This window comes from Pipistrellus kuhlii, unplaced genomic scaffold (assembly GCF_014108245.1).
Source record: "Pipistrellus kuhlii isolate mPipKuh1 unplaced genomic scaffold, mPipKuh1.p scaffold_m20_p_17, whole genome shotgun sequence".
Taxonomy (NCBI): Eukaryota; Metazoa; Chordata; class Mammalia; order Chiroptera; family Vespertilionidae; genus Pipistrellus; species Pipistrellus kuhlii.
The window spans coordinates 14,750,559-14,771,685 of NW_023425482.1; the positions used below are offsets into that span (position 1 = coordinate 14,750,559).

Consider the following 21,127-nt stretch of genomic DNA (forward strand, 5'->3'; position numbering starts at 1 on the left):
GATATTATCATTGACACCTATTTTTTTTTCCTGTTAGCCTTATTTCAGTCCTCCATCCTTCTTGATGAAATTTACAAAGCTGCCTATTCATACAATCACCCTCACTTCCTGGCAGCTTTTAATCTAGAGCAATTCTCTACTTCCTTGGAACCTCTCCCCAATCGGTTAACACAACCCAAAATCCAATAATAAATCACCTTTCACACCTTTTTATTTAGACACTAGTGGTTTCCCAGGGTGTGTGTTTTTGTTGCAATAAGCAATAAACCCAACTTGTGTGATTACTGTGGTCTCTGGGTGGAAAGCATTGACAATTCCAAATGGAACAACAGAAGAATGGAGTAATAAATGGAAGGCAAACAAAGAATAGGATTGTTTACCAGAAACCTCTCTCTCTTCTTTCTCTCCTTTCCTATGCTCTCTTTTTCCTCTTCTCCCTCCTCCTCTTCCTCTTTTTTTTCTTTCTCTCTCTCTCTCTCCTCCTTATTATCTCTCTTGCTCGCTCTCTCTCTCCCAGGCACACCTCTCTCTTTTCCTCACCTTCTCAGGCCTGAACCTATGTGTGAACACACAAACCACAGCCGGAAGAAAAAGATTTATATCAGCTCCTCGTATATAATCTTCCGATAGCACTCCTAAATTGCTACAGAAATATTGTGACAGCTTAGCCACCATCACTCTCTCATAAGACTATAATAGGCATCCAGGGAGTATAATGTATAAAGAAAAAAGAAGCCTGCTGTATAAGGTAGGCTCTTTGCAAAGGTGCAAAAGGCAATTATACCGAGGCCATTACTCAAGGACCAGCTGAAGTGTTCTGCCTGCTTCCCAATGCCTTTCGGAGCTCTGACCCAGGGCCAGGAATCCCCGCACCCACTGCTATGCGGGCTACCCAGGAGTACAGAGCCACGCCAGCACACAGCTCCTGCCCCCATGAAAGAGAACATGGGGGTCACTGACACTAATCACTTTAGGGGAAAGTGGGAGTGTAAGGGTGCCCCCGGGTTACAGTCTGAAAGGGTAGGAATGTTCCAACAGCAAAAAGGAAGAAGGGGGAAGAAAGAAAGAAAAGGCTCCCCCAGGTGAGGCAAATGAAGAGGGCTGCTCCACTGCTAGGGCCACTGGAATTACGGATGCCCGGGCCATGAAAAATGCAGGAACCTCTCATACGCGGCCAGCCCGCCTCTGCCAGCTGCCATGAGAGCCAGAAGCTTGTTTACAGGCCTGATTTCCACCTCCAGGCAAAAGCAGCAGCAGAAATGCTACACTCACAGCAGAAATCTCAAGCTTGCCAATAAAGAATTTGTTTTAAATAGGACACAAATAACTAACTCTACAACATAACAATGTATAAAGTATTGTTCATTGGATCTGGGATGCCATCTGAATGACTTTTGCTTTGACACATATAAGTGACAAAGACTGAAAATATTTGTCACCAAGGACTTTGTACTATTGCTAATGTTTTGTTATTTGGATTGATATGATAGCTTTAATATTTCAAAAATGATATAGGCTGATATAATATTTCCAAAAAATTCCAAATGACAATTGGCAAAACTGAATTAAAAATGTAGTCTGGTAATTCAAACACTTGCACAATTCAGTACTTCCTCAACATAATTCAATTTTTATTCCATTGTAAAAGATAAAACTAAGTTTTTAAAACATAAACAATTAGTAATTTATATCTCCAATAGCTAAGAAAAAGCAAGTCACCCTTTTATAATGGAAAGAGTTAGTATAATATGATACAAATAGTAAGTAACTAATTCTCTTTAAAGACCCATTATAATATGTTTTGACAACTAATTTAATGATTGAAAATTGTACTTATGAAACATGAGTGGAAAGTCCTTCCCTATGAGAGAATAAACTGGCCACCTGCCCAACTGCCATTTAGATAGACTACTTTCAAACACAACAGTGGAACTAGCAAAAATTAACATTTTTAAAGAAACTGGGGAGGGGGGTAATGGAGTGGGGGAGAGAGGTAAATAAAGGCCTGCTTTCATTATTTGAGGTGTAACAAATTTTTTAATTATGTTTTTATTGATTTCAGAGAGAGGAAGGGAGCAGGAGAGAGAAACATCAATGATGAGAGAGAATCATCCAATGGCTGCCTCCCGCACGCCCCCTTACTGGGTCACTGCTCCGCCACTGAGCCACACCAACAGGGAAAAGTGTAACAACTCTTCGTACTGACATTCATATTTAGTATGGGCTCCATATTATTAGCTATGGAAACAATCTCACCAAGTCATGTGATATAATAATAGATTATATTGCACATGGATTTAAACATTAATTTGGAGACTTTTACCTCATTCAGGGTATTCTTTATCCATTTACACCTAGTAATTTGTTAAATAGACATGCCTGTAAAGTGTTTAGAAATGAACTAGCCTCAAGGGGCTCACTGCAGCTGCATTGTTCTGAAGCAGTTTCTTTAAAATGTTGAAAATTAGGCTATGAATATAACCACTCCCGCGGATGTCAAATAAATCACAATAAACTACACGTTAATGGCAGGCTTACATTTTTAGGCCCTCATTTTAGGGAACTGACTAATTATTAATATGACACTGATTTATTTCCTTTGCCAAGCCTGCAAATATACCGCATTTTAAGCATTGCATTAAAAGGTCACAGCATATTATCTCTCACAAATTATCATTCATATTGGACTTTCGGCTCCCACATTTAAACTGCGCTGATAGATGAACAACAAAAAAGATGAAGACCACACGTTTGTGTACCCATTTGAATACTTTTTTCTTATATGTGGTTTTCGATTACATTTTAACTTTTTTTTTTCCCCCTCTCCCAGTCAGAGCCTATTAATTTTGATCAGAGTTAATATAGAGAAGTCATACAACGGCATCTTTAAAATGTTTTTAAAGATCATTTATTAAATGGATGTAGCAGTTTACCCCAATGTGACCTCCAGTTGCTTGGCTCAAACATTACTCCATATATATATGAAAATGTAATGGAGATCCCTTGTCAAAAACTATATAATTTTAATGAAGAGACAAAAATATCCTTCACCGAAAGCACTGACCTAAATTAGACATTAATTTTCCAGACATTCATCTCGTCTCTTTAATTATATTACTTGGAGTCATTACAATGATGCTGTATTGCCTGTTAGTATAGAGAACTCCTTATGGTGCCCAGATGAGGAACTATGCATGACTCTTTTCATCCTCCCCAACATATCCCACTCTGTACAGAATGCATCAGCAAGTAAAGCTGCTTTGACTTAGTATTTAGGTCTCACCATACTAATGTAGAGATACCAAACACATATATAGACCCAAGAAAAACCTCCCCCTTTCTCTCACAGATCGGGGAAGGCTAAGAGTTACATTAGACAATGCTTAGTTTCCCCTGAAGACACCCACTAAACTTTGGGGTCTATTTCAGAGTCTTTTACATTTGTCCCCAAACACATTTTCTCAGAATATGTTGATTTTTCTGGAGTGGACGAGTGGGTCATAGAAGGGAATTTCTATTCCCCCTAAGTATCTGTTAGTGTAGAGCCATATTTTTTTAAAATATATTTTATTGATTTTTTACAGAGAGGAAGAGAGAGAGTTAGAAACCGATGAGAGAGAATCATCGATCAGCTGCTCCCTGCACACCCCCCACTGGGGATGTGCCCACAACCAATGTACATGCCCTTGACCAGAATCGAACCTGGGACCTTTCAATACGCAGGCTGACGCTCTATCCACTGAGCCAAACCTGTTTCAGCCATATTTTTTTTTAAATGACAATCAAGTTCTTCTAAGAAATAGTACTGGTAATCTTATTAACTCGAGTATTCATTTACTAAACAAATATTAATTTTTTGGTTATGTATAAAATTTTATGCAGAAGAGACGGAGGAATAATGAAATCTTTCACATGCATACATCATGGCCCCAGGAACGTACTTATTACCTGCTGTGATGTCACTGGATAATTTTCCTGGCTGGTAGAGATTCAGCTTAAGTTTCCCATCATCAAGAAAGAGGAGGAGACCCCCCAAAACCAGCTGAAGCTCGCTGAATAGCAGAAAGCCCGCATTATTCCAGGTTCGAAATTGAAAAGCAGCAGCCACCTCGTCCTCCCTGGGAAAGCCTGGCAGCGCTAAGTAACTCCTGGGGCTGAGAAAAGTCACAGGCACAGACTGGGGTTGTGAGCAAGAAAAAGACATGTTTCCCTGGAATAAAGTCAAAGAAAAAGCTTTAAGGATGAGTCCATCACATTAGCAATAGAAGCTGAAATAGCGTCAATCTCAAATTATCCTTGATGTAAAACACATTGCTGTCCACACCCAAATTCAGATTCTTGTCATATATGCAAATCCAGTGATTATAAATCATGCAAATCTTTCCCTGGGTTTTTCTAGATGAAATTCTTTTCTCCCCATCTCTCAACTTTCACGCCATCTAACCTACTTGGATTGAATTCAGTAAACATTATTTAAGCCAACTCTTTGTTTTATCTTTTACCTGACTTTCCTTTTCCACTCATTTCACCCCTTTGCTGCCTTTGGCTTCGAATCCATCCCATAACATAGCCAATATTAATAAGCTACTGTTTTTATTTCTATGTTTTTCTCTGTATTTATTGAAACAGTTTCAGCTGTATGTTCAATTATATACTAGTATACATAAGCACTTAAATCCAGAATGTCCCAAAAAATTGTATATACACTTTAATAGCTTAACTTTGAAAATAAAATGCATTTATAATTACTCACAGTGTATGTATACATTTTGGGTGAGGATACCATGTGTGTGTGTGTGTGTGTGTGTTGAATGCATATACCTACACACTGGGCATTATTTGTTTTACAAAAGTAGGAACCACTTACTGTATCATTCTTTTTCTTTTGTTAGTCCTTACCTGAAGATATTTCTCCCACTGATTTTAAGAGAGAGAAACATTAATGTGAGAGAGGCACAGCAATCGGTTGCCTCCCACACCCACCCTGACCAAAGCCGGGGTTTCAGCCTGCAACCAAAGTACATGCCCCTGACCGGAATCAAACCTGCAACTCTTCAGTCCATGGACTGAAAAAAACTGGCTAGGGCTATATCATAATTTTATCATTAAAATATACCTTGTGGAAATCTTTTTGAGTTATCTGACATAAGCCAAATTCCTTCTTTCTATTTAGTATGTGAATGGTCCTTACCATACTCAATTGTTTTTCTGTTAATGTGCATGCCCTCTGTTCCAGGTTTTGCTGCTTCCAACAACACTGTCATAAATAACTGTGTGAAGAAGATTCTAAGTACAGAACTTCAGGTACCTAGATGTTTTAATAAATAGTTTCAGCTTCTTTTTCAAAAAAGAAAATAAATAAAGTTAAAATACTCCACACTTCTACCAGTAATAAATGAGGTTATCCTTTTCCCCACATCCTTGGCAGCAATAGGTATCATAGACCTTTTAAATTTGTACAAATTCAATGGCAAAAATGTCAAAGCAATATATCATTCTTAGTTATTTTTCATTGACCTGACTAGCAGTGAATCTGAGCATTTTTCACGTTTCGTTGTTCTTTTCAACTTGCTTTCCTCAGAGTGGTCTGCATATCTTTGACCTATTTTTCATTTTTCCTTCTTCTCTGCAGGTTTTACATTGGGCACTACAATGTTCAAGGCACTACTTACACTCCTTTTTTAAACATTTGTGGGTTGTTGTTTTTTCTTATCACTATGCATTCTCATCAGATTTACAGGTATTATTTCTCATCCAATGGTTTTAAAATAGGTCTTCAAAATACATTATATTACATAATTTTTATTAAAATACTGTCTAAAAAATTATTTTGCTACTGGAGTAAAATAGATAGATAAATAGATAGATAGATAGATAGATAGATTGATTGATTGATTGATTAAGGATTTAAAAAACCTTAAGGTCTGAATAATTTAGAAAGAATTAAGCATTTTCTTCAACATGCCTCAGAAATGAAGATAAATGTTTTTATTTTTCCTGAAAATGATCCTTAGTAAACTTTTCAAATACAGACTTAAAAAGTCAATAAAATAAATTTTATTTAGAAGAATATACATTAAAATTTAACCATTTAGTCTTGGTTAAACAAAAGTTTTTGGTTATATTGTGATTCTGTTAAAAGTGAATTTAGCTTTTATTGTTGCAAATATCTTGTCCCAAAGAATGAAAAACTAAAACTGAAAAGTAGACTACACTGGCCTACAATGTAAAGGCAACTATACAATGAACACACTTAGTGAAAATGGAAACATTTACCAGCTGCAGTTTGGTCTCATGCCTCATCTGGACAGCTGCCTGCTGCCCTGCGAGCAGCAAATCCTTTGCCAGTGAAAAGTGGGCGTTAGTTGCAGGAAGAGTTTCTGAAAATTCATTTTGCCAATTAAACACACCTACTTCTGCAATATCATATTTTCCTCTTAAACCATTTCCTCAATTATAAATACACACACACACACACACACACACACACACACACACACACACACATATATATATATATATATATATATATATATATATATATATATATATATATGTGTATTTTTTTTTAATGTCTGTGGAACACTGGCCAGGTAACTCAGTTGGTTAGAACGTTGCTCCAATATGCCAACGTTTTGGGTTTGATCCATGGTCAGGGCACATACAAGAATCAAGCATTGAATGCATAAATAAGTGGAATATCAAATGGATTTCCCCCCTCTCCCTCTCCTTTTCTCTCTCTCTCTCTCTCTCTCTCTCTCTGAAATCAATAAGTTTAAAAAATTTTGCTGGATGTTATATTCATATAAATGCTATTAATTCACACAGAGAATTCAGGATGACATATTTTGTAAACAATAAACATTCCTATGATGTGCTTTGAAACTTGCAAGTGAAGAAACAGATTCAGATGTTTATGCGTGTACACTTTTTAATCATCAAACTGGTTAAACTGGACACCACGTTTCATAGAATCCCCTTTCTTGTCTGTTCTGGTTAAAAGTTAGCCAAACGGGGAGCTTGCGTGCTATCTGAGCGGGAGGTGACACGGTGGCCATTTTCCTCCAGGGCTTGGAGTGTGTGAGGGTCACAGTGAGGGATGACCACCGATGCTGGTGCCAGCTCTCCCTGTTGCTCCCTCACTACCCCTCTTCCCGACACGGGCCTCCACGTCCCAGCTCCTCAGACAATGGTTAAACTCCACGTCCTCAATCAGATCCCTTGTTCATAAAATTCAGTGGCGCTGCTTTCCCGACTGAGCCTGACCTATAGGCTTGCCTTTAAACTCTGCCATATTTCCGCCGAATTAGAACACAGGGTAGCCTGGCCAGCACGGCTCCTGGGACAGATGGGCAGATGCGATGTTGTCACAGCCAATTAGCTTCTTTTATTTGTTATGAATGACCATGGCATATGCGTTTTTCAAATGCCTCTCTAATATACATGGATGTTATCTAATTCCAGGGAGTCCGTATGTTTGTTTAGAGTGTGTGTCAGGGAACATCTTATTAAGGAAATTACAAAGCAAAAGAAATTAGTCTCCTGGGAGTAATAATATTGCAACAAAATGATCCACTGGAAAAAAAAAAAAGACCCCTGCTTTACTTCATATGAAATAAAATAACATGCCTTATGAATTATAATTCCTTTAGATAGAATTAATTTCTTATACGCATGTTGCCAAGCAGAGAAAGGCTTTAAAAGAATAAGAGCAGAGTCTAAAGCAGCTTATCAAATGGAGCAGTTCCGTCGTGTGAAAAGCAGCGTAGTTTTACCCCTTCCTTCATGTGAAAGCTCTCTTACCATCGCGATGATCTGTGGCTTTTGTCGCTTGGCCAAATCAATGATGTCTACTCCATTATAATAGAGATTTTCTAAACACCCGTGGAAGTTTTTCTGGGAGAATGACACTGATTTTCCAGGTGCTAGAATCCCTCCAAAGCTGATCTTAGAAAGAAAAATGGCATCAATAATATTGTTTAGTGACTTTCTGATAATCAGCTTAAATGATTATGTTTAGCAACTATCACTGACATCATCTTACATGGCAATTTTTCATCACCCTACACTGTCATACTGTTACTGTCAGATATTTTTAAAATAAAGATACAGATTTTAAAACAAATTTATACAAATTTATATGCATTCAATTTTCACTTACATTAGTATTTAATAAGCCTTCTATGATGCTAATTACCCCCAGATTTGATATTTATTGTTGATGAATAAAATCACTTCTTTTTATCCTTGGTAAACCTGATCTGTTTAATAATGTAACTGATGACAATCACATTTCATTTTATATTCATTTTTGGCATACATTGATAATAAGTATTTGAATTGATTGTTAATGAATTAATTGATCTATTATTTGCTATATCCTCCCAATAAGTCTTCACTATTCAGGGTATCCTATAACAAAAAAATCAGGCAACACAATTTGCATTTATTTGTGGCAATGAGATCTCTTCCTGGAGATTCCTTGCATGTGACATTCTGTGATCACACATTTCAAGTAAAAAAGATCCTCTCTCTATAATAATAAATTAACATAAGAATATAATAAATTAACATATTGTGAGAAAGATGAAGTCTCCGCAGAGGATGCCCAAGTCTGCTACTGTGCACTGTCACCTAGGGTTTCTCCAGGACTTTGACTCACTCTGAGAGTGGTGTTCTCAATAGTGTGTTTTCTTTTGCTGGGCTCAACCCCATACACATCCTTAAACTTGTATCAACGGAAACATAGCCATCACACCTCAGGATCCAGGTCCAGGTAGCTGAACTCCCCCTGGGCGTGGAAGCGGTGCCGGTGCTCGTCCACGGTGAAGTTGACCAGCTTGCCGGCACGCTGGATGAGCACCGTGTGCCAGTGCTGATCGTCCAGCAGGCTGCCCAGGGTGAGGTTGATCGGGGGGTGAGGAGAGGGCAGTCTAGTGTCAGCTTAGAAAAGAAAAACAAGAGCACCATCATTCTCAGTCTTTAAAAAAAAAAAAAAAAAAAAAAAAAGCTTCCATAATTTCCACCTCCTTCCATGCATTCCACCCCAACACTAGTGTGGATTTACCTGAAGTAGAATAGAATATCCTCTCAACCTTGCCGTAATTTCTTCCACTGTTAATTCTTTTTATTAGTATTACCCATCACGCGCACATTTTCAATATAAATTTTATGTTTCCTACAACCTCATTATTTTTACTACCTTAATATTTTTTAATGACCCATCTCTTTCTTCCTGATGGTAAGAAATAGCTATGTAGGTCTATTGGCACTATGTAGAAACACTGAATAGGGGTCTTACACAATTTGCAAAATATGAACCATTTCAAATGAAAGCACAATACTGGAGTGTGTATGTATATTCATATATATATAAATGCCCTGATTCTAGAAATAAAGTGCCTTAATTGTTATAAGATATAAACACATAAAGTTACTGAAGTGATATCTAAATGACCGGATTTCAAGCCTTTCACCAGACAGCGTTACCTGAATCCATGAGTAAAAAGAGTTTTCCTCTTCTCAGTTCCAGTGTGATGTGATCTCCATTTTGCCCTTCCCTGTGGAGTAGAATCCCATCACTCTGCATGGTTTTAAATTTCAAAGAAATAATCTCCTTTATGGGGCTCGGGGACTTTTGATCAAATCTGTAGAGGAGAGGATTGCTTCCATCCAGATCAACCACCTCTGATCCTAGGGACAAAGACACTGAAAGTCACTCTAGGATAAACCTGCTTTTCAGGAAGCATCTTAATAAATGTCTATGTTCAGAGAAAGCACCGTACAAATATGTATGGTTTAGCTCCCAGCCAGTCATATTAAAGAAAAATAAAACCACCACTTGTCTAACTCCCTTCTGATACCTGGGATTGGTTCCGTTTTAGTCTTTACTAACCTATTTCCAAACTTCATTTTAAAATACATTTCTAATTTTCATTTATATTATTAAAGGCTGTTCTTTCTCAGTCCATAAAAAAAGAAAATGGGAAAAATGGTTATGATCCATAGTCATAAACCACTTGGCATACTCCACAATCAGTATTTTTTATTTTTAAATGGTGTTCTTGAGATGTCAAAGTTAAATGTTTTGGCTTCTGAAAAAGTGGTTTTGATATCTCCAAATACTTTCATACCTGCCATATATAAAGGATTTCTGCATACAAATAAACACACATACATCAGACCCATCAAATGCCACTTTAAGTAAATATTAAACTGACCTTTGTGTTTGGTTTTATTGTATTATTTTTGTGGCTAAGTAATAGTATTTAACAGCAGTGCTATTGTCTTTCTTTTCAAGGGCGTCGTTAAAAAGACATTCACTTAATGATATTATAAGGGCTGTTCTGCTGCATTTGTGTCATAACTGTGACATTGACATGTTTGTTCAGCTTTCTGACAGTGTCTTATCTACTCATTGTCAAGATCGCTCTTATTCAGCTCATCTGAAAAAGATGTCATGTTATACCAGGAGCATAACAGTTCATCTGTCAAAATCAGATGCACCCTGAACAAGAAACACAAAAAGGAATTGATAATACTCAAAAAGCCTAGCAGTGTTTTTTACATTTCACAAGTCAGAGATTTTTTTTGAAAGGCAATTACCCTTGTGAATGCATTTATGTAATAAATGAAGAGGTTAAGAAAACCCAATAAAATCTGAAGCTATTTTTCAACTGGCTAGCTAACTTCTCCCAGTCAAAAAAAAAAAAAAATGACATTACAGTTTACTCATCTTATTTCAGTTGACAAAAGTATTACAACTTCTTGTGGTATACCCAAATATGCATTTCATTCAGATTATTCAAAATATTTCATGTGAATTATTTATATTCACCACCACCCAAATTTTTTTCAACTGTTCTATACAGCTATGTTTTGAAATTCCAGTGGTTTGATATTTCCACATCTTGCTAATGTGTTTATAAAGAATTCACCAAGGGTACATGAATAAACATTGCATTCTGTAGAAAGAATAATGTTAACTGAGCAATTATTCCTTGTTATATCACTGGAAAAAAATGTGCACAGTAAAAACATAACTCTGTGTCAAATACAAATAACATGTTCTATGATTATTAGATTACAATAAATTAAGAAAAATTCCAATAAGACAGACATTAAATATGGACACATTTAGAGCATTGCATTATCACTGAGTTAATGTATAGCTTAAAGGCAACCATAGTGATATTGGTTTTATTTTAGATAAAGTCTATTTTTGGAATTAGCTACCAAGAGAATTTTTCCCCAGGAAAGATTTAGTCTGTGTTACTTTAGTCTACTGTTTCTTTTGTTTTGAAATCTTTTTCACTATTGTTATTATGGCACTAAAATGGTCGTATTAACCTTTCATGGCACCTAAAGTTTTTGTGCCTGGAATATTTCCATCAGTAAAATGAAATAGTGAAAACCATATCAGGCAATTGATGCCTAAAGCAATGGTATATTGTTTCGTGTCTTAAACTGAAGCCACCTGCCATTTTCTCTGACTCTTACCCATTTCCTTCTTACTTCACAGGTATATAACACTAATGTGATGCATTCATGCAACAAATATTTATTTAGTTCATCATATTTGAGGCACTGTGATGGATGCTTAGATAAAAAGAGTAATCAACACAATCATACCCCATGGCTTCCATCCAGTGAAGATGGACAATAAATACCAAGTGAATAAATAAGTTCATAGACTATTATAGACCTACTAGAGGCCCGGTGCATGAAATTTATGCACGAGGGAAGGGGGTGTGCCTCAGCCCAGCCTGTACCCTCTCCAATCTGGGATCCCGCTCACAATCCAGGACTGCTGGCTCCCAACTGCTCGCCTGCTTGCCTTCCTGATTACCTCTCACCACTTCTGCCTGCCAGCCTGATCACCCCCTAACCACTCCCCTGCCAGCCTGATTGATGTCTAACTGATCCCCTGCCAGCCTGTTTGCCCCCCACTTCCCTCCTCTGCTGGCCTGGTCCCCTTAACTGCCCTCCACTGCAGAGTTGATTGTCCCCAACTGCCCTCCGCTGCTGGCCTCATCACCCACAACTGTCCTCCCTTGCAGGACTTGGTCCTCCAAATTGCTCTCCCTTGCTGGCCATCTTGTGGTGGCCATCTTGTGCCCACATGGCGGCAGAATCCTTGACCTTATGGGGGTAACCATCTTGTGTGTTGAAGTGATGGTCAATCTGCATAGTACTCTTTTAATAGATATGATAGAGGCCTGGTGCACGGGTGGGGGCCAGTTAGATTGCCCTGAAGGGTATCCTTGATCAAGGTGGGGGTTCCCTGGAGTGTGGGACAGCCTGGGAGAGGGGCCTGTAGTAGTCCGGAAACCCAAGCGGAGGCACTAGTATCTGGAATTTATCTTCTACAATTGAAACTTTGTAGCCTGTAGTGGAGCCAAACCTCCTGCTTGCTCAGTGGCGGCAGCCATTTCTGTTGGAATTTATGTATCTTCTACAATTGAAACTTTGTAGCCTGGAGTGAAGGTCTGAACCGGCCAGGGCTGCAGAAACTTGGCTTCCTCCATCACCTGGGGAAACCCTAGCCTCTGCTCTTACAACTCCATGACTGCCGCCATTTCTGTTGGAATTTATTTACCTTCTATAATTGAAACTTTGTACCCTTTAGTGGAGGCCTGGGCCCACCAGGGTGTGTGGAAAGCTTGGCTTCCTCCATTGCCAGGGAAACCTAAGCCTCCCTCCTGCTCTCTGTGGCTGCAGCCATCATAGTTGGGAGTTAATTTGCATACTTACTCTGATTGGATGGTGGGGCGTGGCTGGTGGGTGTGGCTTGCCGGTATAGCGGAGTGATGGTTAATGTGCATATTACTCTTTTATTAGATAGGATAACAGGTGTTCTGATCAAGGTTAAAGGAAGACTAGGGTCACCTTAGTTAAGGTAGCTGGGAAAACTCAGTTCTTAGGTCTAGAAACCAGACTCTCAAGCATACTGCAATCAATAATCTATTCTGCATGGTCTTTAAGTCCAATTCTTATCCTCATAAATGACAATTACTCTTAAACGTTTCATTCCAAGAGGCCTGGACATTCTCCCAACAAATTTTCTCCTTCACTGTCATGAAAGGAAGCTCCAGGGACTGCTGGGTGACTACAGGGACAGTCAGTAAGTTAGTTCTCAGGAGAAAACACTAATGAGGGGGATGGCCTTGGGAAAAGGGGCCTGGAAGCCAGAAAGTAGTGAAGTAGGGGAATCAACACACTGGCTACAATCACATCACAGAGTCACATGCATGTGAATCACACCCTCCAAGGGGAAAAATCTAAACATAATTCAGAATGTGAGTACAGAATTCTATATATACATGCTATATATATTTTTTTTCAAAAAAAGAAAAATATTCACATGATTCCTAACAGTATTACTTTAAATAGAAAATTCACTTATAATGGCTCTACTATAAGTCACTTTTCTTAAACTCTATATAACATAGCTGACACATGAAAAGCATACAACTTCAAAAAATAATCATAAAACACTAGGACACATAAAGTTAAGGATATAAAAATATTAAACTCTGGAAAAAAAATCTTTTGAAAGAGAGAGACAGCATTTGAATTCAGTGTCCCATGGTCAGCATCTAGCACACACGCTAAGGATGCTGGTGGGAAACACAGATACAGACTCTCTTGAAAGTGATCTTACCACTGTTACAAAAAACTGAAGAAACTGAAAAATACATCAAAGGCAGAACTTCACATCTTTTCAGTGTCATACTGAGCGTTTTCTAACAGGCCTCATCTAAAGATTAGTTAATTCTAAAATAAATATATGTCTGATTTTACCATTTATTACTGATTATGGAATCTGTTAAGTAAAATGTTAATTTTCAGATATTTTTTCCCAGTGGAGATTCAAATGGCTTCTATTTGGTAGAAAATACATCTCCAACGGTTATGAGTTTTTTTATTGCCCTGATGGACACTAACCATTTGTGTACTTAACCTAGTACCAGTAACCCAACACTCTTTCTTGAATTCCTATCTGCACTCAGTCTCTTGAATTTTCTTTGGAGTAGCTTCTAATTTCTACCCTAATGATTCAAATACATCTTCGATAAGTATTTATTCTGTATTTGAATGAGTCATGCTTTTACATTTTTGAAAATTTTACTTTTAAGACCACTAACGTAAAAAGTACACTTGGACTTGACTTTGCTGCCTGGGAAAGAAACATTTCTAGTCTCAGACGTTACTGGTAATGTTCAGGATGAATGGATTTTCACTATTCCAAAAGATTTTCAGATTTCGAACTCTCAACAGAGCACGGCCAATGCAAAAACATGTCACACACAAAAAAGTTCAGATAATTTATAACAATATTTCTTTATATTAAATCTACCTATAAGAGATCTGAGTATATGTTGTTCATAGACTTAATTCAACTCACCCTGGCTGGTGTTGATAAGTGATTAGAGCCCCAAAGCCAAAAGGGTCATGAGTTTGATTCCTGGTCAAGGGCACATAGCTGATTTGTAGCTTCCGTCCCCAGCCCCGGTTGGGATGAATATGGGCGGCAACCAATCAATGTGTCTCTCTCACATGGATGTTTCTTTCTCTCTCCTGCTTCTCCTCCCTTCCTTCTACTCTCTCTAAAAATCAACGGGAAAAAATATCCTGCCCTGGCTGGTTTGGCTCAGTGGATAGAGTGTCGGCCTGCAGAATGAAGGGTCCCAGGTTTGACTGTGGTCAAGAGCACATGCCTGGGTTGCAGGCTTGATCCCCAGTAGGGGGCATGTAGGAGGCAGCCAATTAATGATTTTCATCATCATTAATGTTTCTATATCTCTCTCCCTCTCCCTTCCTTTCTGGAACCAATAAAAAATGTATTTTTTTTTTAAATATCCCTGAGTGAAAAAATAAATAAATAAATAAATAAATCGCCCTCTTTTAAAAAATAAGAAGTTTCTATAGTGCATAAGAAATGCTCAATTATCAATGTCATTGCCAGGTTATGCAGCAAGCATGGCTTCGAGCCATCTGTGGGTTCTGTGGCTTTTTCTCTGTCTGTCAGCGAATGCCTGAGCTGACTTCCCACGGCAATTGTCGGCGACCTGAATCCTCCTCAGTGAATACTTCCATCACCAATCTTCTCATTTATAGCAGGAATCAAGGAAAGAAGAGACTGGCAAAGATTGTGGGCCCTGCTCTCATATTGAATTCTCCTCATGACCTCAGGAAAGAGGCACAGTCTGCTTTATTTGCATGATTCAGAAATACAATCTTCCGTGAGATGCAGGGTTTTCCAATGGAAAATATTTAAATTTCGTTCAGGGGGTTGTGTCAGAAGTGGTATTGCTCATGTGTATTCTGTGCGTCTTCCCACTCTATAGAGTTCTCTGTGAACCCCGAGGAAGGCACAGAAATGCATAAAAACAAAGCACTCCACCACCCCCCACCCCACCCCACCCCCCAAGGAGCTCTGCTTGTGCAGCAGGACTGGGTCCCGGGCGATTTCTAATGTCTCAGGAGGAGCTGACCCGCTCACCCTCAGAGAAGAATGTCATCTAAATTGCAGAGATGCTTTCCCTCCACGAGCAGCGCACAGTTTTTCTACCTCTGCATATTTCACAGGCAAACAAATCTCTCATTGCAATATCTTCCACTTGACCTGGTATCCTTCCCTCACCCCTGCAGCCTACCACTGCTCCAGAAGTCTGAGGCTCTCAGATCCTGAGCGGCTGCCATTTGAAAAAGCGATGTTCTGCCCACCCTCCGAGTGGATTACTAAGAAAACCGTATCCAAGGGCTGGTTCCTTAAATTGAGTTCTGGGGTCCCACCATGTTAGAATCAACTGAGGACTATCTCTTGGGGCCTCCAAAGACAGTCAACATTCCAGGGCTCTGCCCGAGCCTCACGCAGGACCACAGGTTCCCCAGTGATGCGGAGGCAGATGGCAGCATGAAGGTTATCTGACAAGAAGAACAAGAAGGTGACAGAAGCCTGTTCTCTCAAAATGAATACGCTCATCACGTACGGAATTGTACCATGGAAAATGAATATGTTTTTATCTAAACCGTAGGCGATACTTGCAGAAAACTGTGGAGGTGGTAGTGGCTTGCCCCTGAAAGATGCTTCAGGGAGAAATTGATTCTGTGAGTTAAACTATGAGTCATCACATTACTGATGAGGTCAGTTGACAAAGACTCTTAAAAGAAAATGAAAAAAGAAAACAAAAACAAAAACTTGGGATAGAAAATGAGTAAACTGGAAAGCATATTTCTGAATGATAGCAAATGGACTTTACTTGAAGGTCATGAACGTCTTCTTGAAAACAACAAGCTGAGAGTCTTCTCCTATTAAGGCTTTGGGAATCACCTCAAAAATATCAATGGACAAAGAGTGCTACCTCTGGAGAGGGCTTGGGGCCAAACTCTTCCCGGCTAGCCATGAAGGCAGCCTTACCACTGATCACACAGTTTCTTTATTTGAAAACTACTACCTGCAAATTACCAAACAAACAGAAAGGTCCGACTGTGACTTCTACGAAACATAAATCAGATTGAGTCACGGCTAAACTATTACTTGGTGAGGCATTAAAGCAACAGCGTGATGTATAGGCACTTGAGATCTGCATTACTGAACTCGGTTTAAAGAGATGGAGAAAAGAGGCCAAGCACTCGAGAAATCAACAGGAAATAGGCTGTACTATTTTTGCAGAGTACATAAAAGAACACAATGATTTAAGGGACTCTTACGTTTAAAAGGACCAAAATTAATTCAATACAAAGGAAGAAGACACAGGATCAAATGCTGCATATAACCACAGAGAAAAGGTTACTACTATCATGGTTTTAAATAGAATTAAGGTCAGCGACAACACTCCGGGAGGTTATGGGAACAAACATGATCTCTGCCCCTTAAATATCAATAGAAATTAACCTTTTAAATAGATTTGAAATTGGTAACATCTACCACATCAAGGATAGTTGAGTGTGACACTGGAGGATATAAGTTGTATTTCTGTTTCTAATATTTATTTGTAATAAATATTACAGAAGTCACATGCTTATTCTCAGTTTCCTTATTTGAGTATGTGGAGAACAATTCCAACCTCTCATACTCCACAATAAAGCTGTAGGTATTAAATGGAATCATAAAAATACCTCAATAATTATTAAATTTTGTACTATCATTTAATAATAACATTCAAAATCCCATATGGTCATCTCAGAAATATTTCTCCTTTATTCAATTGCTATTATATGGGTATACTAAATTTGTAAGTTGTATATTTTTATTAATTTTATGTTATACTATGGATAATCAGATATTTTTCTAAATTCATCAATTTAACCAATAGGTACTAGACCAAGTTGTATAGTAGGAGCTGGTGTTGCAACAGTGAACACATTCTGTCCTCATGGATTCTCCAATCTGAAGGAAAAGAAAACATCAGGTAATTCATCCCATGTGTATCTCTATTATAAAAGCCCCATGGCCATGAGGCCATCAAGGTGCAGAAAGACCAAAGACTGGTAGCCAAGAGGCTGACTGCACCTGCATTGGCTGCGACTTGACAACAGCTTCGTGGGCGGAGCTGCGTGTGCGGGTGGGCGGGGCCATGCAATTTCGCACGCTGGGCTGCTACTGGATATATAATTACAAATTTTAAGTGGAGCATGATGCGAAAAGGACAGAGTTGTATGAGAGATTTGAACAGAGAGATCTACATTAGGTTGTCCATTGCTGATATCTCTGAGGAAGTGCTATTTAAGCTGAGCAGATGACCACCTATGTTAATGTCTAGGGTCAGGAAAGGACAAGAGGAGAGGGCTATGGGGGAGGGTTGACATGCTGAAAAAGACTGAGGAGAGATAGATGGTGGTGGCAGGAAGTAAATGGAAGAGGTCCTCAGTAGCTGAACCCCTGGCAGATGACCTTGACCCAGTGAGATTCTGGTTCTAAGATTTGTTGGGACAGGTCTATTTTGGTTTGTCCTCAGCACTAAGGCATACATAATACCTGGTCTTCAAGTGTGGTCTTTACTCCTAAGGCAATGCCTTTCTGATTTTTCAGTTAAAAGCCCAACGTATTGAGCAAGTCTATCTAAACTGGCAGTGCCTGAACTCCAAAGATGGCCTTTCCAGCTCTAGAAAGATTCTGACATCTCCAGAACCTTAATCCCCTAGCTCCTGCTTTCACCAGGATTCTTGGAAGCTCATTTGGGTATGTGCAGTTCAGGAATCAGCCAAGGATTCACGGGAGATTTGCATGGAGGAGTTGAGTCTCTCCCTCTCTGACTCCCTCCTTTTCAGTATTCCAATTTAAATTTCTAGCCACTCTGGCCATCTTGAACTTTGACCACTGTCTCTTCGGTCTAGTAAAGGCATATGATGTCTTGCGAAAGGGGATGTGTTTTTAGGAAAACGTCAGTTCAATGTATATCTCCTGGAGTATACATTCCTTTTTTCAAAAATCAAGTCTTCTCAAGTTTCTGCTGGTTTTAAGTTGAACTTCAAAGCCCTGAAGCAGTTTTTTAAATATATATCTTATCCAGGAATTATAATTGCTGTGAGCAGCAAGACAGTCCAATAAAAGCTACTCTGCTATGACTGGTACTGAAAAGCAAATTGTATTTTTATGAACTATTATAATAATTGCCTTGGTCAATTAATATTTAGGATTACAAAGTAGGCATATACTAATTTTATTATTCGTTGTTTATTACCTGGAATATATCTTAAAAGAGAAATTCCCTTTAGTCTTCTATTTGGTTAAATCTAGGTATGGAATACATTAGAAAAGTAGAATAAATGTTTGATGTTTTTCTTTCATTTATTAATTTTCAAGATAATGAGATAGCTCCTTAATATCTCTCAGAAGTGACCAATGAGATTTTTTAGTATTATTATGAACCCATTTACTTAAACACATTTAATATAGTTCAAAACTGCAGGTGCTATCCTTATTGATGCTAAAGTATTTTCACCTTTGGTCAGTGCAAGATTCATCAGTTGGTTCTTTTGACATAAGTCTAATGGGTTTTTCAGTTTCCTTATTTTCTGGTATTATAATACTTAACCTTATTTTAATTTAACATAACTTCTTTTATCATTAAATTAAAAATTTCAGTCTATAAACTTTGCAAAGAGTAAGAAGTTATCTTCTTTGATTTTAGCTGACCAGAATCTATCTTTGTTGTAGACGTTGACATAAAGTGGGATTCCTCAGTTATGGTATTAGCTGATAAACAACCCGAGAACAAGGATTGTGTTTAATTCACTTGGGTCAAGATTTTAGCAGAGCTTGTGGAAGTATATTAATAAAAAGGTATTAAATTCCATTTTAACTCTTCTTTATAGTGAATCTAACAAATTTACTGCTTTTCATTCTTTCTCCTAACCGGACATGTGGTCTGAGAGATTAGCACCCCGAAATGAGAAGACTGTTACGTAGTTCTCTCAAATTTTTTTCATGTGAATATTTGTACTTTTCATGCCAGTTTCTTACATTTCTTAATATTTTTTCTAAACTAAAATCTACTAATGTAGTCAAAACTTTCAATATTTTTACATTTTAAAATGCATATTCTTGTTTTTAAAAGATATCACAAGTATTGTAATTATTGACTTGTTATGCTATTTATTAAATAGAATCCATAATTTTCTCTTAAATAGTTTGCATTTAAGCAAATAAACACAGTTTAACACTTCTCTATATTTCTCCTCTTCCAATCTTGTCCCTCAGTTCTCCCTGTGTTCTATGCCTGGTTTTTACCAGACTGAATATACCACTTGGATGACAGGAAAAACCTTCCTGAGCTCACCTCCTTTCATTCATTCATTTGTGCAGAAGACTAACAGTGAAAAGGAACATCCAATTACAATAGAGAGTAAGGTGAGCATGATGTGATTGGGAGCAGACCAGCTGTTCTAGGACCAGAAGAGAGGTCCTCCGACCTAAGTGTGGAGTATCAGAGATGTCAGAAGCAGTGATTTCTATGCTGAGAAAGGGTGATGAGTAAAATGAGTATCTAGGTAGAGGAATGAAAGCTGGATGTATGGCAATTGCCTTTAAAAAAAAAAAAGTCTTAAAACTCATTTTATGTGAAAGAAATGGAAAGCATGTGAAAGTATAGCTCAACAGCTGATGTTTTTATTCTGTTAAGAATGAAGAAGGAAAGACCATGGATTGCAATATGAGAATGTTTACCTAAGAACCAGAGAAAAGGTACTTAGAATTTACTAAGTGCAACTGCCTCATCAATTCCCCCCTAATTAAAGAACATGATCTCCTGTGTCCTAATTGCATTTCCTCTGGAATTCTCAAATAGACACACTCGTGCTCACCCTGGTACTTTCCTTCCTCTGCCTTTGCTTACCATTGCTGACTTTCCTTGGGAAAATCTAGTAGGGTAATATTTCTTTATCATCAAACATTTTCTTTTTCTTTCTCCCACAAGTTATTTCCTTACCTGCATCTCCTGTCTAGATCTGTAAACAGGTGCGGAGCTGCTCTGGCTAAGACATCTGAAATTTATGCTTTCCCTTTGAACCCATAAAGCCTCGCTTCTGCTTCTCTCATTACGCGGGAAAGAACCTCACATTTACTGACATGAAAGTAGAACATGCTCTTTGATATGGATTTCCCATTCACTCGATGCTCCTTCATAACAAGTTATTGCTCGAACTCATTGGGACAGAGGGTAATAAACCTGTGCAGTTCTCACCACAGCCACTTCCCCTGCCATGTCCACTGGACCAGCGTCCACCCAGAACTTCGGCAAGCACTTGTCAGGCCCAAGGGGAGCCTGGCATAAAAACACACACTACTTGAAAACGGCAGAAAGTCTCTGGTTTAATTATGTCAGAAATGCATTTCTGCTTCTCAAAATCATGAGTAGTTATTCAAACAGACCACTTCATACTTTAATTATTAACAGTAATGGAATAAGTGGAAATGTTAGGATTTAATAGCAGAAATGATATTTGTATAGGTTGCAATTACATACCTTCAACCCACAGGGTTTAGAGTTCCAACCTTCCAATTTCACAGGCACTTGAGTTCAACTGCGTCAACAGCGGAGTTAATTAGCTCTCCTGTGCCCTTTCGGGATTCATTTTTTTTCTCCTGTGCCCCTCCCAGTAAGTGGTGCTACTTTCCAGA

At 38.3% G+C, this 21,127-nt stretch overlaps 1 protein-coding gene across 1 annotated transcript in view; it reads right to left on the bottom strand.

Annotated features, from left to right (window-relative positions):
* The window catches only part of CNTNAP4 (contactin associated protein family member 4), a 237,277-nt gene that overhangs the window by 87,337 nt on the left and 128,813 nt on the right, over positions 1-21,127 (bottom strand). Inside the window, exons 5-8 of the mRNA XM_036440763.2 lie at positions 9,490-9,693; positions 8,759-8,943; positions 7,804-7,947; positions 3,949-4,210 (exon numbers count right to left, since the gene is read on the bottom strand). Coding sequence (XP_036296656.1) covers positions 3,949-4,210; positions 7,804-7,947; positions 8,759-8,943; positions 9,490-9,693 — 795 coding nt within the window. The remainder of the gene's footprint in view (positions 1-3,948; positions 4,211-7,803; positions 7,948-8,758; positions 8,944-9,489; positions 9,694-21,127) is intronic.